This window comes from Falco cherrug, chromosome 1, assembly GCF_023634085.1.
Source record: "Falco cherrug isolate bFalChe1 chromosome 1, bFalChe1.pri, whole genome shotgun sequence".
Lineage (NCBI taxonomy): Eukaryota > Metazoa > Chordata > Aves > Falconiformes > Falconidae > Falco > Falco cherrug.
In genome coordinates, this window is record NC_073697.1 from 35,061,442 (window position 1) to 35,077,963 (window position 16,522).

At 36.8% G+C, this 16,522-nt stretch overlaps 1 protein-coding gene across 10 annotated transcripts in view; it reads left to right on the plus strand.

The window, feature by feature from the left end:
• The window catches only part of LCORL (ligand dependent nuclear receptor corepressor like), an 85,645-nt gene that overhangs the window by 13,834 nt on the left and 55,289 nt on the right, over positions 1 to 16,522 (plus strand). For 6 of the 10 annotated variants that reach the window (XM_055700859.1, XM_055700866.1, XM_055700863.1 and 3 more), the window contains exon 2: positions 14,461 to 14,526. In XM_055700859.1, coding sequence (XP_055556834.1) covers positions 14,461 to 14,526 — 66 coding nt within the window. Of the gene's footprint in view, positions 1 to 14,460; positions 14,527 to 14,816; positions 14,877 to 16,522 lie in introns of all 10 variants that reach the window. The other 4 variants (XM_055700857.1, XM_055700856.1, XM_055700862.1 and 1 more) reach the window with 1 other exon arrangement.

Sequence of the window (16,522 nt, forward strand, 5' to 3'; positions counted from 1 at the left end):
GAATACTTCTGCATTTAGTACCTCACTGCTTGCACAGAGCAGGGTGTTTTCTTAAAACTAGGGCTTCTCAACAAAACATGGGGGTTTCACTGGAGGTAAACTATTTGGTAAATCCAAAAAATATCAGGAGTTTTTGAGGAAGCATTTGTCTGTAAATCAGTCATGTCTGAATTATTGTTGTCATCTCTGGCAAGCGCTATTTGTTCCACAAACCTTTATGGAGTGGACTGAAAATTTGAGGGATCATGGATTTCTTACCTAACCAGTCAATGCTTTGTGCAGTGACACTGCAGGAGAAAAAGCTGTGAGAAACCCATGGTAGTGTGTCCTGAGTAAAATTGCTTTAGTATGATTATTTTGGTTATTGAAATCTGTGGTCTTACTTGATGAATATGCCTCTTAAATGGTGACTTTAAGAATGATTGTCCAGTTGTTCAGGAAGGGTTTTTTTTGCTGGCCCAACTTTCTCAGGCCCTTATTCAGGCTGTCATATACAGTAGCATTTTGAGGGCTGGTACTTGGTTTAGTCAGTCATTTCTGGCTCTTTCATACTGTCTGAGGAGATCTTGGCATCTTTTCAGAATCTTCTGAGGAACCAAATAACTTCGAGGAAATTGGTATTAAAGAGAATGTTTTAAAGGCAGTAGAGCAACTGCTTGTTTTCTCCAGGTCTCATCCTAGGTAGGAACAACAGGTTACACACCCTCTGCTTACCTTGCCTGCCTCATTCAACCACCAGCATCACAAACTGGGAAGAACTAGAATAGCCTCTTCTACTGTTGTCTGCAAGAGTAGCTGCTTGGCAGTCATTTGGATGGTGTATTTGAAGAGCTGTTAACTGTCCTTTGTTCTGTGTGGTGCTGTACTTCTCCACCTGCCCTTTAACAACCAACTAACCTGACTATGTGGCATACAGAACAGTTACGAACCGGATACTAAACAGCTTCATCAGTTGTATGTCTGTAATGGTACTCTGGCATTTTCTCCTCCTTCATTCTCAGCCTTACAGATAAAGGCTGTTTTGCTCTGTGTGGCATACGAGTAACCTTGACCTATGAGACTGATTAAGAAGTTTGGTACCAGATAAGTAACTTCATATGAAGTTTTCCAGAGTGCTGGAACAGTTTTATCTGGTTCCTGCAGGAGTTTCCCTCTTACTGGAAATACAGACTGTAATCACCCTTTTCTTTTAAGAAATCCTATTCCTGTATTCTTGACCTTGCAGTTCAGTTGGGTTCCCTAAGTGGTTGCTGTTGTCTTTCTGAATTGTTTCTTTAAGCTGATCTGTAGGGTACTTTTCCTTCTTAAAGTACTGAAGTTTCCTGTTTTGTCTTGCTTTGAGACTTGGGGGAAGCAATAGGATATGGCTGTCTTGTGTCAAAGAAACTCACTAGATTGTCAATGGAAAAGTGAAATCTGGTAAAGATTTTACCTTAACTGTAAAATTCATGGTCCAACTACACCCTGCGCCCCCCACCCCCCAAAAAAACCCCCAAAACAAAACCAAAAAAACAACCAAACAAAAAAAGCCACAACCCCCCCCCCCCCCCCCCCAAAAAAAAAAAACCAAAAAACCACCACCATAAAACACCCAGACCCCTGGTAGCTGTTTGGCTTAAAACTCCTGATTCAAATGCTTTTTTTTGGTTGGCTTTTTTTTTTTTTTTTTTTTTTTTTTTTTTTTAGCTGCTTAAACTAAGTACAGAATTTGCACTGAGTTTTTGTTAAGAAACAAAATAGGGACATGATTTTTTTCCTTTTTTGCACAGTATGAAATGAAGAGATATCTCTTACTATTTTTAAAGTTAATTTTAAAATTTAAAAATTTTAAAAATTTAGAACTGAGAATCAATGTCTGTCTGGAAATAATGGATGTTTGCTTCTGCTAAGGAAGAGCCAGTGCTGGAATACGGAAGGAACAGCATGTTTCTAAGACAGGATAGCCTACTGTTTAAACCCACCCGCCTTCTGTAAGAGCAGTTGTCTGTTCTCTACGTGACTAAAGTATTCAGAGTCTGGCCTCTAGGTACTTGAAATACGTGTCTGTTTTTCCCTTATGGTGTTCCACCCCCTGCTCCCCAAGTCACATTGACAGTTGTTAGTAATGTGTTTATAGAATAATAAATTTTGTAACTAATCTGTAATTAACTTCTGATTATGTTCTATAAAACATTACTATACATATATTATTAATGTATTTATCTCCCAATAAATTCTCAGAACTGACGTGGTTTCATTTGAATACTATATGAATTCTGTTCTACAGTAGATGAGAATCAAAGTCTCATACTGTGAATCTTACCATTTTGTTCTTTGTTTTGGGCCAGTTAGTGGTTAGGAGGAAGTTTTATCAAAAGTTTGTACAGATGTCTGTTAATTGCTTTAAAAAACAAACAAAAACCCCCACCCAAACACACCTGCTTAATCTTTGAATTGTGTCAAATGCTAAAAGCAAAACCAGGAGACTCTTTTTCCTGTTCTATTCTTATATCTGACATCTTTTATCTGATGAGAGTACAAATTTTAGCTTCACATTAAGCAAAGTTTCCGTTTCCGTATTTCTGCTTTTTCAATCTCCAGTGGGAAACAAGGGAATTCAGCCTTCTTGATCAAATGTTAAACAATTAGCAACTCATGTGTATTCTTTTCAGTGTATTGTGTAAATTCAATAAAAGTGTGCTTAGAAAATGTAGATTACAGGTTGGTTGTCCATGACATGTAAGTTGAGATACATTACTTACCTACTTTGAGCAATGTCATCTTTTCTTTTATGCACTGAGCTTGTTTACTGATTTGAAATGACAGTTAAGCTAAATTTGGAGTTCTTACAATGTAACTGGATTATCTGAGACACTTGCAATTTTAACCCTGAATTCTAGAAAATCTTTTAGGGAAAGGAGACATGGTTAGTAAGTTTTATTTCAAGTGAAGTTTTTACATAGATAAATGTCCAATTCTTGTTGACTTAGTTGACATGTTGCAGCTCTACATTTTGTCTAATTTGTCAAGCCAGGTCTTGGCTGGATACAAAAATGATGGCTGTTTGAGGGGGTTTTGTTGGTTTATTTATTTATAATTTTTTTAAAACCTAGGTATTCATAAAAACAATCTGTAAGTTAAAGGAGAAAATACATGGCACAGGTATTATAAAATGCAGAAAAGTAAGCATGACAAACTTTAATGAACTGTTAGTTTAAAGGTATGTTGCACTCATTTATTGGTAAAATTATGGTATGTCTAGGATTATTAAAAATATTTTATAATCAGCCGGTTTCAGTATTTGTGTTAATATGTTTGGAAATAAATTCTTCAAAGAATGCAGCACTGAAATTTGTAGGGTTGATAGTTCACTTACCTTGTTACAATTTGGCATCTAGATACAAGGTGCCTTTGATTCTATAGCTTCAGCAGATAAGAAATGTGTCAATTGATTTCAGGGACCACCATTTTAGTGCAGTCTAGTTGCAGATTTCAATCATTCAAACTTTTCTTTAAATAATAGAGACCAACAAATAGTCTCTGAATAGGAAGGAGTTGGATCTACTGGGAGATCAGAATGACTTCTCATGTTCATAATTTCAAGATGGTTTGCAGTTTGTGGGGAGTAGACAGGTTTGTTGAATGATGCAGATATGATAATTGAAAAGAAACCTCCTGAAAATTCCCATGGAAGTCTGAATCTCCTTAAGTTCCACTTACTTATTAAACTCACTGTTGGTCATCGGTTGCATGGAACGCTTCTGAAGGTTTGGAACTTCGTTAGTTTGCAGTAGACCCATGGTGTAATACAGAAACCTAAGCTTCAGTTTCTCAAAAGTCCATCAGGGTCAGAATTATTTGAATTAAGTATTTTTTTCGGCTCATTGAACTGGCGTTTTCTGATAACTGTGTTTTTCTCGTAACAGCTTTCAGCTAGCTCTACCTTAGCAGAAAGCTTCACATTCTTGGATTTTGATAATCCAGGAACTGTGCCAGACCTATTTGTTCATTAGTTGGCTGCTAGACTTTCTCCCAGATGCTGGTAAGATGTATGGTGCTGCCTAATAGTAAAGCAATGTTGTGACCTATTCATCGTTACAGATTTGCTGCAGACTTCACTTTTTATGATGATTTAGTGATCGTCTGACTAGACCTTCATGTAGAAAAGATGCCTTTGTCTGGCAAACCTAAACATTTTAAGTGAAATAGCCAAACTTTTCAGTCCTCACGCATATTAAAGTTATGGTTAAGAAACAAACACATGCTTCAGGCACATGGTCTTTTGAAAGTGACAGTTCCCAAGTTTTAGTTTTGGGCATTAGTCTTCTTCTGTTGTCAAACAGTTAAATTGATACCAAATGAGGAAGTCATGAGCATTTTTCTAAGCTGGATGTGATCTTCTTTTACCATGACTTACTCCCTCTGATTCTTCTTCTCTAAGGACACAAACTATGAACTGGCCCAAACTATCACCAGCACTGTTCTAAGTAACAGTTCATATCTAGATAACTTTTTGATGTAGCATCTTGAAAAAAGAAAGGCAGTAGGATAAGCTTCAGTGTTTGAAGAATACTGATACTCACACCAATTCCATCTCTAAATGTCCCTGTGTGACATCTGTGAGTACATCACTCTTCAAAGAAAGAAGACTTTCTAGAGAGAACAGAAACTAAGTTCTAGTTACTGTTGCTTAAAAGCATCTTTCCCTCTATACACAGAGCAGCACTGTCACTTCTGAAGTGGTTTCCTTACACCTTTTAAATTATAAATAGCACAACTTTCTCAGTGTCTTGATACTACATTAGAAATTAATTCTAATTTTAATTTTGACAGTGTCTGTCTACAGTAAGAGGTGTCATGTGGGCTCTTCTGTTTACAAGTCTGTAAGGACACTTACTTACTGGTGTAGAACATTACTTTGTAGTGTGGAGATGCTTCATTTTTTATTGAACCTTATTTTTCTTACTGTGATTTATAAGTACTTGAAAAATGGACCTGAACTCAGAATTGATGCTAATCTCAGTCTTAACCCACAAACCTTTTTCTCTTCCCGCGCCCCCCCCCCCCCCCCCCCCCGTGTTGGCCACTCTTTTCTTCAAAAGTTTTGAGCAACTGGATGGGGGAGGCAGGACATTTCCTCTTTTTGTTTTGCCTCTGAGGTGTGGGCAACGTCAGTCTTCCTAGCACTGGAATATTACTCCTGTTTTTGTATTCTGCTTGATGCTTAAAACTGTTTAATATTATAGCTAGTCCTTTTGATCTATATATTTTTTGAAACTATTTCATCACTGTCTGCATTCCCTCAAGCACAGGGTAGAGAGTTGAAAACAAGGATTTTTATCCGAAGTGAAAAGTAACCAGTTAGAACTGAAGCTGTTCTGTAGTCTCATTTCATTTTTGGTCACCCTGTCTCTTCTTTGTGGCAGAAGCAGTGTCTTCAACTACATTAATTCTTGGAGTCAAGATTTGCAGAGGACAAATATCTTTTTAAGTTATGGTTTGGAATTTGTATTGGAGTCTAAATAGAGGATTTCCTCCCTTTGACACTGGAATCTCTGGTATGTTGGTTCCTGTTTGCTCAGGGATCTGAATCAATACGGTAAAGAAAATGAGTGTATTAAGTAAAATGTTTAGAACTTTGTATTACAAGAATACTGGGTTTTTTTAGTGTTATAAGCAAAAAGTGGATTCAAGCTAGACAACATATTCAACAGAAACCCCCTCCCTACCCCCACTCCCCTATGTAAAATCCAGCCTAAATTACGTCGAAGAATTCTGCAAGAAAAATGGGCAGTTTTTTACCTGAGAATCTGGCCAGCGTTGTATCAAGTAACATATTTTACTGAATACATATTCTGTAGTGACATCAAAACCAGGAAAATACAACATTTGAATAAATTTTTTTTAATCTTTGTTTCTGTTGTCATGATGCCCTATATCTTGAGTATTCTGCCCAGCAAGTTAGTGGGTTTTTTTTCTTACCGCTTGTATAAACGGCAAAAAGGTGATTGTTTGAGTGTTTGATTGTCGTTTGTGTTTGGGTTTGTGGGTTGTTTTTGTTTTAAACTTAGTGCTTCAGTGGTTTCATAACCTGGTTAATCCTTTCCCAATTGTTATAGCAGATTAAAAACAAAACAACAGAAAAACAATGAAATCCCTGTTACTTTGAGAATTATGTTAATATAGAAAGAAGACTAAGATTATGAATCCATCTATTGCTGTCAGTATGTGGGTCAGGGGGCAGAGAGGACAGCTGCTGACCTGTGGAAGAAATGGAGAGGCAAAAGAAACAGATGGAGATGTTAACATCTAATTTAAGTTACTCTGTTAAATGCTCTACTCTTATAAAAATGAAAAAAACTGTTGTCTTTAAAGAATATCTCCTTTACTAAGCTGTAAGGGAGTTGCTGCTTGTATCCTTAATGGTAGGATAAAGCTAACTAGGTGTAATGAAGAAAAAGATTGAGATAACTATGTAATACTTCTCAAAATTTTGAATTAGTGCTATGTAAAACTGCTAAAATGTTTTCTAAATTGAGTGGTCTGATGCATCAAAGGAACTTGGTGATGTCTGAGTAATAAACAGAGATATTTTTAAGGGGTTTGAGTTTCTGATGCAATTAATTTTTTTCCTGTCATTTGGAAGCTGGAGACCACTTGTTTATTTGGAGACCAAAAACCCACAAAACTTACACGCAGATAACCATCTTTTTCAGCAGAACCAGTGACCTTCTGCAGTGTCAAATATGGTGGAATGCAGCATGCAAGCAGCACCTGTAAAATGGGGGTATATACTTCAGAAGGCTGTAAGTCTATGTGATTAGAAACTAAAAGATGACTGAACATGAGCGCTAAGTCCCTTTCTTATGAAAGGGATAACTTGTAAAAAAAGGCAGATGACTTCTTTGCCTTTACTGATTTCTAGTCTTGCACCTGTATTTTAAAATAAATATTGAAGCACTGTTGAGAGTGTGTTTGAATAGAAGCAGTTTCCCTTTCAGAGAAACTGAGAGACTTGGTGCTCTGTCTGCCTGGGTTACTTGTTTACAAAAAATAATAAAAGCAGTTCTAATGCTTGACAGAACTAATGAAGCTGAATTTTGTCTGTGGTATGATTGTTTAAATCCAAGATAGCTGACTTAGTAACGCAAACCACAAAACTTCCTTCAGATACACTTCTGTACTGAGCCAAATTAAATAATGCAGTTGTGAAACTATGTAGAATGGGGAGAAGTAGAAGTAAAGTTTGTCATTTATATAAAATGTTTCTTCAAATTACACTTATTTTTCAAAGGGATCACTTTTTAGTTGAGTGAAAGGGGGCAAAGTTGTAAGGGGCGGGGGGGGGAATGTCTTTTAAGTCATTGCTCTGGAAGAACCAAGCTTGATGTCTTAACGCTTATATATTTTCACATATGAAGGGAAATTCTTACTTCTCATGTTAACTTCAGTTATGTCAGTGAATTATAGCTCCAGACTTGTGTTGTACCTCGCCATGAAGTTACTACCACTTAAATAAAAGTATATGGGGCAAGGGAGGCTAGCAATTAAGGAGGTCAGCCTGTTGGTTAGGGCAGTAAACTGGGGTGTGCAGGAGTTGTTTTTTGGTCCTTACTTGCCCATAGTTTCTTTCCAATGTGGTCTTAGTTTCTGAGGCTCCTCATACAACCAACTTATGTAATAGTCCCCATTGATTAAGAAATACCACCTCAAAATGTGAATATATGAAAACTAGATGACAGTGTTCCTGTGGTCAAAGGAAAATGCAGAAGCAGCAACTGAAATTTTCATTGTAATCGAGTCTCTTTAACAACTAGATAAAGTAACACTAACTACTATTATAGAACACTAAAAAATAAAAAAGGAAGTTTCATTTTAATGCTGTGTCTGGCAGTACTGTGCCCAATCTCATTAAATGTAATCCTATTCTTTGGATTTTCCTAATTACATTTTAAAGACCATTTGTTAAATTTTACAATCCTCTAAGAATTGAAATCAGTAATTCTGAACCTACTTTCACATTAGTTTTGATTTAAAAAGCGGCATTAATGGGCTAAACTCCACACTGCTTAGAACATGCAGGTTTTTTCTACTGTAACTTTTCATTCCATTTACTCTGCTTAGAATATTGAATAAACTCCAAAATGAGGAGACATAAATCTTCCTTGCTGATGCATGTTACTTAAGAGCCTTCTTTTAAATAGGAGGAGGGGCAAGGCCTGATTTTACTTAAGCTAAATAACAAGTGATTTGGACTTCAGTAAACCAACCTGAACTACTGTAATTCAGATGTGATTCTTGGTATAGGAAGCCACAAAGTGGAGGGAAGATTCCGACCTATGATTCTGCTGTGGTGCCTCCAGAGACTTGTACGGCTTTAAGCTAAAAGTCTCATTTCATTGTAGTAAAAATATACATGCTTGGCTTGTCCTTCAAAGTGGTGTGTAGCAGTCTTACCCTATGCTTAACTGAGGGTATGCTGGAGAAGAAGGGAAAAAGCAGAACTTAATTTGCATGCACCTGGTATTTTCCAAATTCCTTAAGACATACTTATGAGGGAATATGAAGCCTTCTAATGGGTAACCTTTCAGCATTAAGATGAAAAATAGAGCAGTAAATATGAATCGGATGAGTGGTATTGTTAAGCATCTCCCTCTTCAATTTAAATTTTGTCTGTCTATATAAGTAACATTCATCTACTATTTCTGGTATGCATCCAGAGATATGAATAAAACACTCTTTATGGCTTGGAAAAACATCAAACCAAAAAGTGAATTTATTAAAGTTTGCACTGAAAGCTTTTTATCAGTTCCTCTGCTCATACTTCCCTAAACTGGAAAAAGCTGCAGCAGACCTGTGGAGGGGGAGCAAGTACAAGTGAAGGGTTTTTCTAGGTGAATTATTGTGAGGTCATTGGTGTGATAACAATTTGAATTATAGGGTTTTCCTTCACTGACAAAAAAAAAGAAAAAACAACCACCCGAAACAACAAAACAAAAACCCAAAAAACAAACTCAGTGGCTGCAGCATGACAGCTAGTTACATGGATCCCCAGTTACCCTGTTACAAGTGACTAGACAAGTATCTGTATATGCCCCTGCATCAATTGTATTTATACTTTTCCTAAGTTTTATAAGGCCCCTCACTGAGATTTAGTAGTATTGTGTTCTAGAACTGAGTAGAGCAAAGAAAAAGTTGGGTTTTGTTGTTTTGTTTTTTTTTTTACTAAAAAGGATCAAATTTTAGTGAAATGTCTCAAATGTAGTGACTTTTAACAACTAAAAAAGCCTTGTAGCTAAAGCTGTAGAATCAGATTACTTCTGAAACAGAAACATGTAAATAGAAGTGGAAAAAAGACTACTTGTGAAGGAATGAAGAGTCAAAGGTGGATGGAAATATGTCTGCTTTTATGGAACTGTTTTTCAAAAGAAGATACAAATACTGGAGTTAGTATGGTCATAAACAGGACTAGGGGAATAAAGTAATTAGTATGATGTAGCATACACCAAACCTATCAAAAACATTCTAATATAGCCTGTACATATACTACTGTTCTTTTTCCCAACTGTACTGTAATTACCTCTATTATCCTCAGACCTGCCAAGTGGTGCATTTGAAAGCAGTACTCAAATGTCAGTTTGCATTTATTGCATCATATTTATTCTTCTTTGGTTTTCTCCTAACACATAGTCTGAGTCATTTGAACAGACTTATTGAAAGCATATATGCAGTCTCCGTTGTGATCACCTAGAATATGTGGGGAGGGAAGGATGAGGAGAGGTGCAGTTTGAGCAGGTGTTGAATTGGGATCAGCTGTGAGGCTGAAATAACTTTTGTCTCAGACATTATGGACATACAACTTTTCAAAAAACAATAGCTAATGTATAGCTAAACCTGTTTGACTTCAATTTGTATTGTAAAATTGTTCAATTACTATGTTTGCTCAAAGTTAACCTAGGCCAACTTGTATTAAAAGTTCTAGGTCTGCGCCTTGTGATTTTTCTTTAGGCTTGGTGCAACGTGGAATATTTCCACACTGACGGGTGCATCTTAGCTATTTACAAGTTTCTGGATGGAAGAGGCTCTCATCACACATACCCATGCTACAGCTATTTTTCATCTACTTTATAGCAGTATGTAGTCATGCAGTGAGGAAGAATCCTCCTGTCTTTCCTGAATACTTCTGTAAGCCTGTATAAAGTGCACAATCTGGGAAGCTTCCATGGAATGTATCCATTTAATCTTTATTCTGTTTTATTCATAACAAATAATTTTACAGCCTGTACTGTTCATATGTGGCAACATACACTTCCTAATGTACATAGGCTTTTAAGATGTGACAGACACTAAATAGTTTACAGTGATAAAACATTATGGAAAACAAATCATTAAGTTCTATGAACACTTGAACAGTAGTTTCTCCTGAAGAAGACTTTATTTAAAAGTTGTGAAGGCAGTCTGAAGAATTACTTTTGTTTTAATAATCCTGTTTTAATACTCTCTTAAATCTGAGTGAACTTCTGTAGACAGATAACATGCTGGAGATAATTCACAGAATAACAGTTTGTGGCAATTACTGTTACCTGTATTGTGGTGGGTTTTTTTTTACTTTATAAAGAGTCGGTAGGATAACCCACGAAAAACTTTGCTATAGGCCTTTGGCCTATTTAAGGCTTCTCTGGTCTAGACAAGACAGCCAGAGGTAGGACTGCTGCACTCCTTTGCACCCCACCTCCTGGGTGAGGGGTGTAAGTCAGAGACCGCTAAGCAAAGAGCCATCATTCAGCTACACGGGTTCCTCGCTTCCCTTGGGATCTTAAATTCCATCTAGTGGCTGCTGTGACCACGACCACTGTTAACTGTCAGGTCGCTGATCAGTTCTTCCTTGATAAGTAGCAGGTCTAGCGGAGTGCCACCTCTATCGAGCTTGTCCACCACCTCAGTCAGGTTTGTCCTGCAAGCACTATAGAAATCTCCTGGGTTGCTTGTGTGACACCATGTTGCATTCTCAGCAGACGTCAGGGTGAATGGTATTTTTCATGAGAGCTAAGGCCTGTGATTGTGCTGCACTTTTTCTTGTTGGAAGGCTTTGTCTACTTACTTTTGTTTGGACAGTCTGTAACAGCTGTTCATCATGATGTTCCCCTGGATCCTGACCCATGGATTTTCATCTGTCCTGTAGCCTGTTCCACGCTCCATTTGTTCAAGTTTTTTGCATAAAGTGTAAATGCTGTCCTTGTCTTTCTAGTTTCTCCTTTCTTAAAAGCCAGTATCCATCCACTGCAGTTCTCCAGTTGTGTGAACTGTCTTGCCATACCACGTACTCAACAGTAAAATTATTATGCTCTGCAGTTTGATTCCTGTGATGAATACATTTATATACAGTTACTTCAGATGTGTCCCTGCTTATGCCACTTTTTCAGGGGGACTGCAAGATCCTCACTGTTGAGTTGTCTTGTGCATTTACCCTCTCTGCCATTCTCTTGCTTTCTAGGCTTCAGTCTCAACTTCCTGGCAAAGCTAGTTTGAAGCCCTCCTTATGAGACAAGCCTGTTGGCAATAATGATCTACGTTATCAAGTGGGTCTTATCTCTCTCAAGCACTCTCAGTTTCTCAGAGGATCTTAATGCCTTTAAGAGTTGAAGTTCTGCCTGCAGCCATGTTGTTAGATGTTGATCCACAGGATGTGTTTGCTCCTGTCGGAGCCTTTCCCCTGGATCAGCACTTGGGCTCAGGTGTCATTCACTGTTTTCCCTGGACACCTGTAGTTAGCTTTGATCAGCTGAAGATGTCCTTCGGCAGTATCATGGTGGCCATGTACATAAGACTAATATTGCAGTGGTCAGATGAGTTGTAAGAGTTTCTCTGCAGCACTTGGACCACAGCCAAGCAGCAGAGCTTTTAAGACAGCCAGTCTGGCTGTTGTGCAGAAACCTTCATCCCACTGGGAATTTGCAATTACTGCCACCCATTGCTTCCTTTTAGTGACGTTGGCTGCGACCCATGAAGCGGGCTTAGCTTCCGGCAGTGCTTGTTCCTTCTCACCTCTTTCCTGGGCTGCATGCTTTTTCAGCACCTGAATAGCTACCAGTGGAAAAACAGAGCCCCTTCCTATTGCTGCAGATCACAACTTCCAGCTTCATGCATCCTGGGAGTCCTCATCCTAGCCCTGAGTGAGGAAAGCAATAGGTTTGGTAAAGGATGGTCATGGGGTGGGGGGAGAGTTAATGTAGGGAAAAGAACTGTTCACAACTTTGTTCAGGAAAGCAAACTGTGGAAACTTTTAGTTGCATTAAGAGACTAACATAAATGTCTCCTTATGAAGACTGTTGGAGAAACCTGACTTGGATCATAAAGGGTGTCAGTAATGAAGAAATCTTTTTTACATAAAGATACGAGAAGTAAAACAAGTAACATAAATTTAATAGAGGTAAAGGGATTTTGACAGATTGGGGCATTGCAAATTAATAAAACCAACAATGTTTCTTTTCAGTTTGTAGCTAGAAAGAGTCAGGGCTCAAGAAACAGTAGTTTTGAAGGGTAGTTTGGAATCAAGGAGGCAATTGACCGCCAAGAGATACAAAAAATTCTGTAAATTTACTTAGAGTGATTTTTTTTTTATTATTATTGGTACATCACAAGAGGTATAAGCAAAAGTGTATTTCTTACTGGCATCTGTAGGCTCTTCAGGCTCTGAAGAGTTCCAAAACTACTACTACCATTTACTTATGCATACTGTCTCATGAGGTAAAACAAAGGTTTCTTGAAATGCCCATGTTCAGATGGTTACATTTAATGAAACAATGCCAGCATATATTCATCAGTAGTTTTACTAGAAAGATTTGTCATCCTGTTTAGGCTAATTTAAAATTGTATCGATCCCGCTAAAAAGCAGTGGAAGAACTTTGTAGAGAACTGCACAGCGTGGAAGTAGTATGGGAAAACTTTAGAATACAGATAGAAAAATATTTTCTCTACATCATTAGGTTGTACAACTAATCCTACTTATAAAAGAAAGGACTCATTATCCAAAGGTGAGGAAGTAAAAATGGGGAAGTTCTGAGGACTTGTAAGAGAAACATCACTTTGGATGGGTTGGATGGAACAATGTTTGGTGAACGAGCAGAGGATTGGGTTGGTGTATCCTTTGCTCAGGGAAAAAATCCACAGTGTGCTAACCACCATCTTTTCCATACATCTCGTATTAGCCTGTTTGGAAATTGCAGGGCTGTTTTTTGTGTGCTCATGTTTTTGCATAGGCAGGAGCAGACAGTATAAGTACAAAAGTAAAGGCAAAAACAAGTAACACCCTCCAGACCTGGGGCAGGGGGAAGAAGGTAGGCACCCAAAAAACAAGGAAGTTTGGGGTGCTGACTGGAATGGTAAATTATACCGTTCCTTATACTTCATTATACTAGGGTACATACAATCTAAACCAAAAGTAAATTTCATTTTTTGAAAGTACTATGTTGTGTTGCCTTAGAGAGTGTCACAGCTGATGAGCAAATTTTATGATTCTGAATGATGTTGTTTGAGGTTGGTTAGTTGATATTGGTATCTTTTATGTGATATAAAATAGTCTTGCAAAGTACCACAAAATAGCTTTATCTTTAATATAGGCAGGTCTCAAGTATGAAGAATAAGAACCTTCAAATGCTGCTTGGAGTTATCCTCTTAGTTGAAAATAAGCTTATTATTTGTAAGGAGAAAAGAAGGGGCACTTGGAAGCTGTTTCTATATTGAACAAAACTACTGTTATGTTGATATAAATTCTCACCATATTTCATCAGTTGCTATACATCTCTTCTGGGGTTTTTTGTTGATGTTTTTGCTGCTCTTCTTTAATCACTTGGTTAGCTCTGTGTCTCTTCTCCCTTATTACACTATGTGATTTTTGCCAAATACCTGAACAGACTAGCTGGTAAATCTGGAAAATAATTGGATTTCTCTAATCCTCAAATTTAAAATGTTTTTGTACAGATATGGAGGATATCAGAAGCAAAATGAGCTTTATTTTTGTATTTGTATAAATATTAGACTATTCAAATTATGTAATTTCAGATGATCATAAATGAGAAGTTTCCAATTTTGAAGTTTCCCCCCCCCCCTTTTTTTTTTTCTCGCTTCCCCCTAACCCCTGTTTTATTTCTCAGTGCAAAAGAGACTACTTCACTTGTGTAGAGCTGTGAGGCTAATCCTCCCACCTTTAAGATTCTGTGGTAGTTATTTTAAGTCTAATGAGGTTGTTGGGGCATGGCTTAATAGGCTGATTGTGTGCAGATGGCAGTTGCCTTATCTTATATTTATCTTCTAATTCTGTTGAATAGTGCTGTAGTGGAAGGAGTAAATATTTGTGTGATAAATGTAACAGTCCTTGGAATTGCTCTCAGAATTTGAGAATACTTGTTGCCAGTGTTCTCGAATCTCATTTCTTTTAAGAAACTTTTGATTTACTGTTTTAAATGTTTCTTTTGTCTCCAGGTTTTGAAAGTATTTTAGAAGGGCTTTATGGACCAAGGCTACGAAGAGACCTCAGTTTATTTGAAGGTAAATGAGCCAGCTTTTAGTGCAATTACCTTAATTTATTACCTTTTTTTTTAGTTAAAGGTAGTTTAAAGTGTATATTCTAAAAAGGAAATATTCAACTGTTTTTCTTTCTAATCTTTATTTATTATGTTCTTGTCAATACTGAGCATAGGCAAAACGCTAAGTAAAATGATACCTAGGTTTTGCTCCTATGCAGGGAAATTTTGGATTAGCTAAGTTTCCTGTGAAGCTCTCATGAGAAAGATTAAGTATTCCAGAAAAGTAAATCTCCTACTTTATTTTTTGGACAGCTTTTAGAAAGGGAGGACAAGCTGCTCAGCTTCCTATTGGCATTAATTGGGAAAAGGAAGGTAATGAACACTAGTTTGGTCATCTTGTAGTGGTTGAGAAATTTTAAGCTTATTTTTTTACATCTTTATATATAAATTAAGCTTTATTTTTATTTTTTGTGTATCTATAAAAAGTATCTCTATATTTGAGTGTGTGTTTGTATATATAAAAATGTATATTTTTCATTACCCTTATAAGACGTAGCCTTATTCCAGATGGTTTGGAGTTTGCTGGAAAGCTGTCAATAACACTTGAATCCTTGGTTAAGTATGAAATGATTTGTCCATCTTTAACAGAAGCAGAGAAGCAAGATCCAGCACAAAATTGCTTTGAAGTGTTGTGCCTAATTCATTTTGACGGCTTTAAAAAAAATGTTCTTTCTGTTACCGAACCTTCAAAATGTTCCATTCCATTTTATTTCTTTACATTATCTGACAGTGTAATTTGTAAAGCTTGTAACTTACATACTGCTAGTACATGAGGCAGAGTGACATATACTGTTACGTTTGCTTAAATAGGTTTGAAATGATTGTGTTAACTAGGTTATGGTTTTGGTCTCTTCATGTTTTGCAAGTTCCATGGCCTGTATCATATGCATAAGACCATATTTTCAAGGGGAGGGGGGAGAACTCCAAATAGTACTTTACCAATGTTTTAAGAATGCTTTTTGTGGCTTACAAAGCTAAGCATGCCACTAGTCAGACTTAAAAACATTTAAGAAACATGTAAATTTGGGTTAAAGCTTATTTTCATGTGTAGTACTCCCATCTGCTGTGATAAGTAAGCATATTACTACTCGGGAAAAGAAACAGGCCATTGTTATAGTAGTGTACAGTGTCTGTGGTTTTTTTCTGGTTGTAATTCCAATGGTTGCTGTGTATTGGGCTTTATATTGATTAGTGATCAAAGCTTTATTATTCTTTTGCATCAAAAGGTTTACCTATTGAAAGAAAATTCAGGACTTTTTGGTGTGTTTTTTTCTTTTGTGTAAGAAGGCAGAAGGTACTGTGCTAATGACCAGAATATAAGAGTTACAGTTAAAGGAGCCTGCTAGTACACAATAAGGTTTTATATTGCTTCTCTAGAGGTTCTGCATGTATATATTTGAGTGGTCTTACAAGAAAAGTTTTAGCTTATTTGCCTTAAACTGTTGAAGATTTCTTGTAACTTTTTTAAGACCTGCTATTTCCATTGCTTGTAGAGGACCTTTGCTATTTGATGTCCCAGTGACTTTGTCCTGCAAATTAAATTCATGTTTACCTGTAAAGTTTTAAAAACCTGATTTTTTTTCCAATTTGTAAGAATATCTGTAAGTAGTGTGGCTGAATTTTTAAACAGTTAAATCCTGTTTCCATGTTTGACACATCTGTAAAATTGATTTTACTTCTGGAACAACTGCAGAAGAGATGATGTGTTAGTTTGGGATGACCACCTTACCTTACTATTTTTGTTCATTTTTATAGAAATAGTATCTGTAATTTCAGTAATGCCATTTGAAATCTCTGTGTTTTCTAGAAACACAGTAGAGGTAGCCCTTATAGTGTAGGATGCAAGGCTATTTCTAATACAAGGTCTGATCAGCATTATGAAGATTAATTCAGAACTCTTGAGTAAAATTTGTTATAAATCTTTCCACTGTCATGATTTGAGTGCCACTTTTCACTTT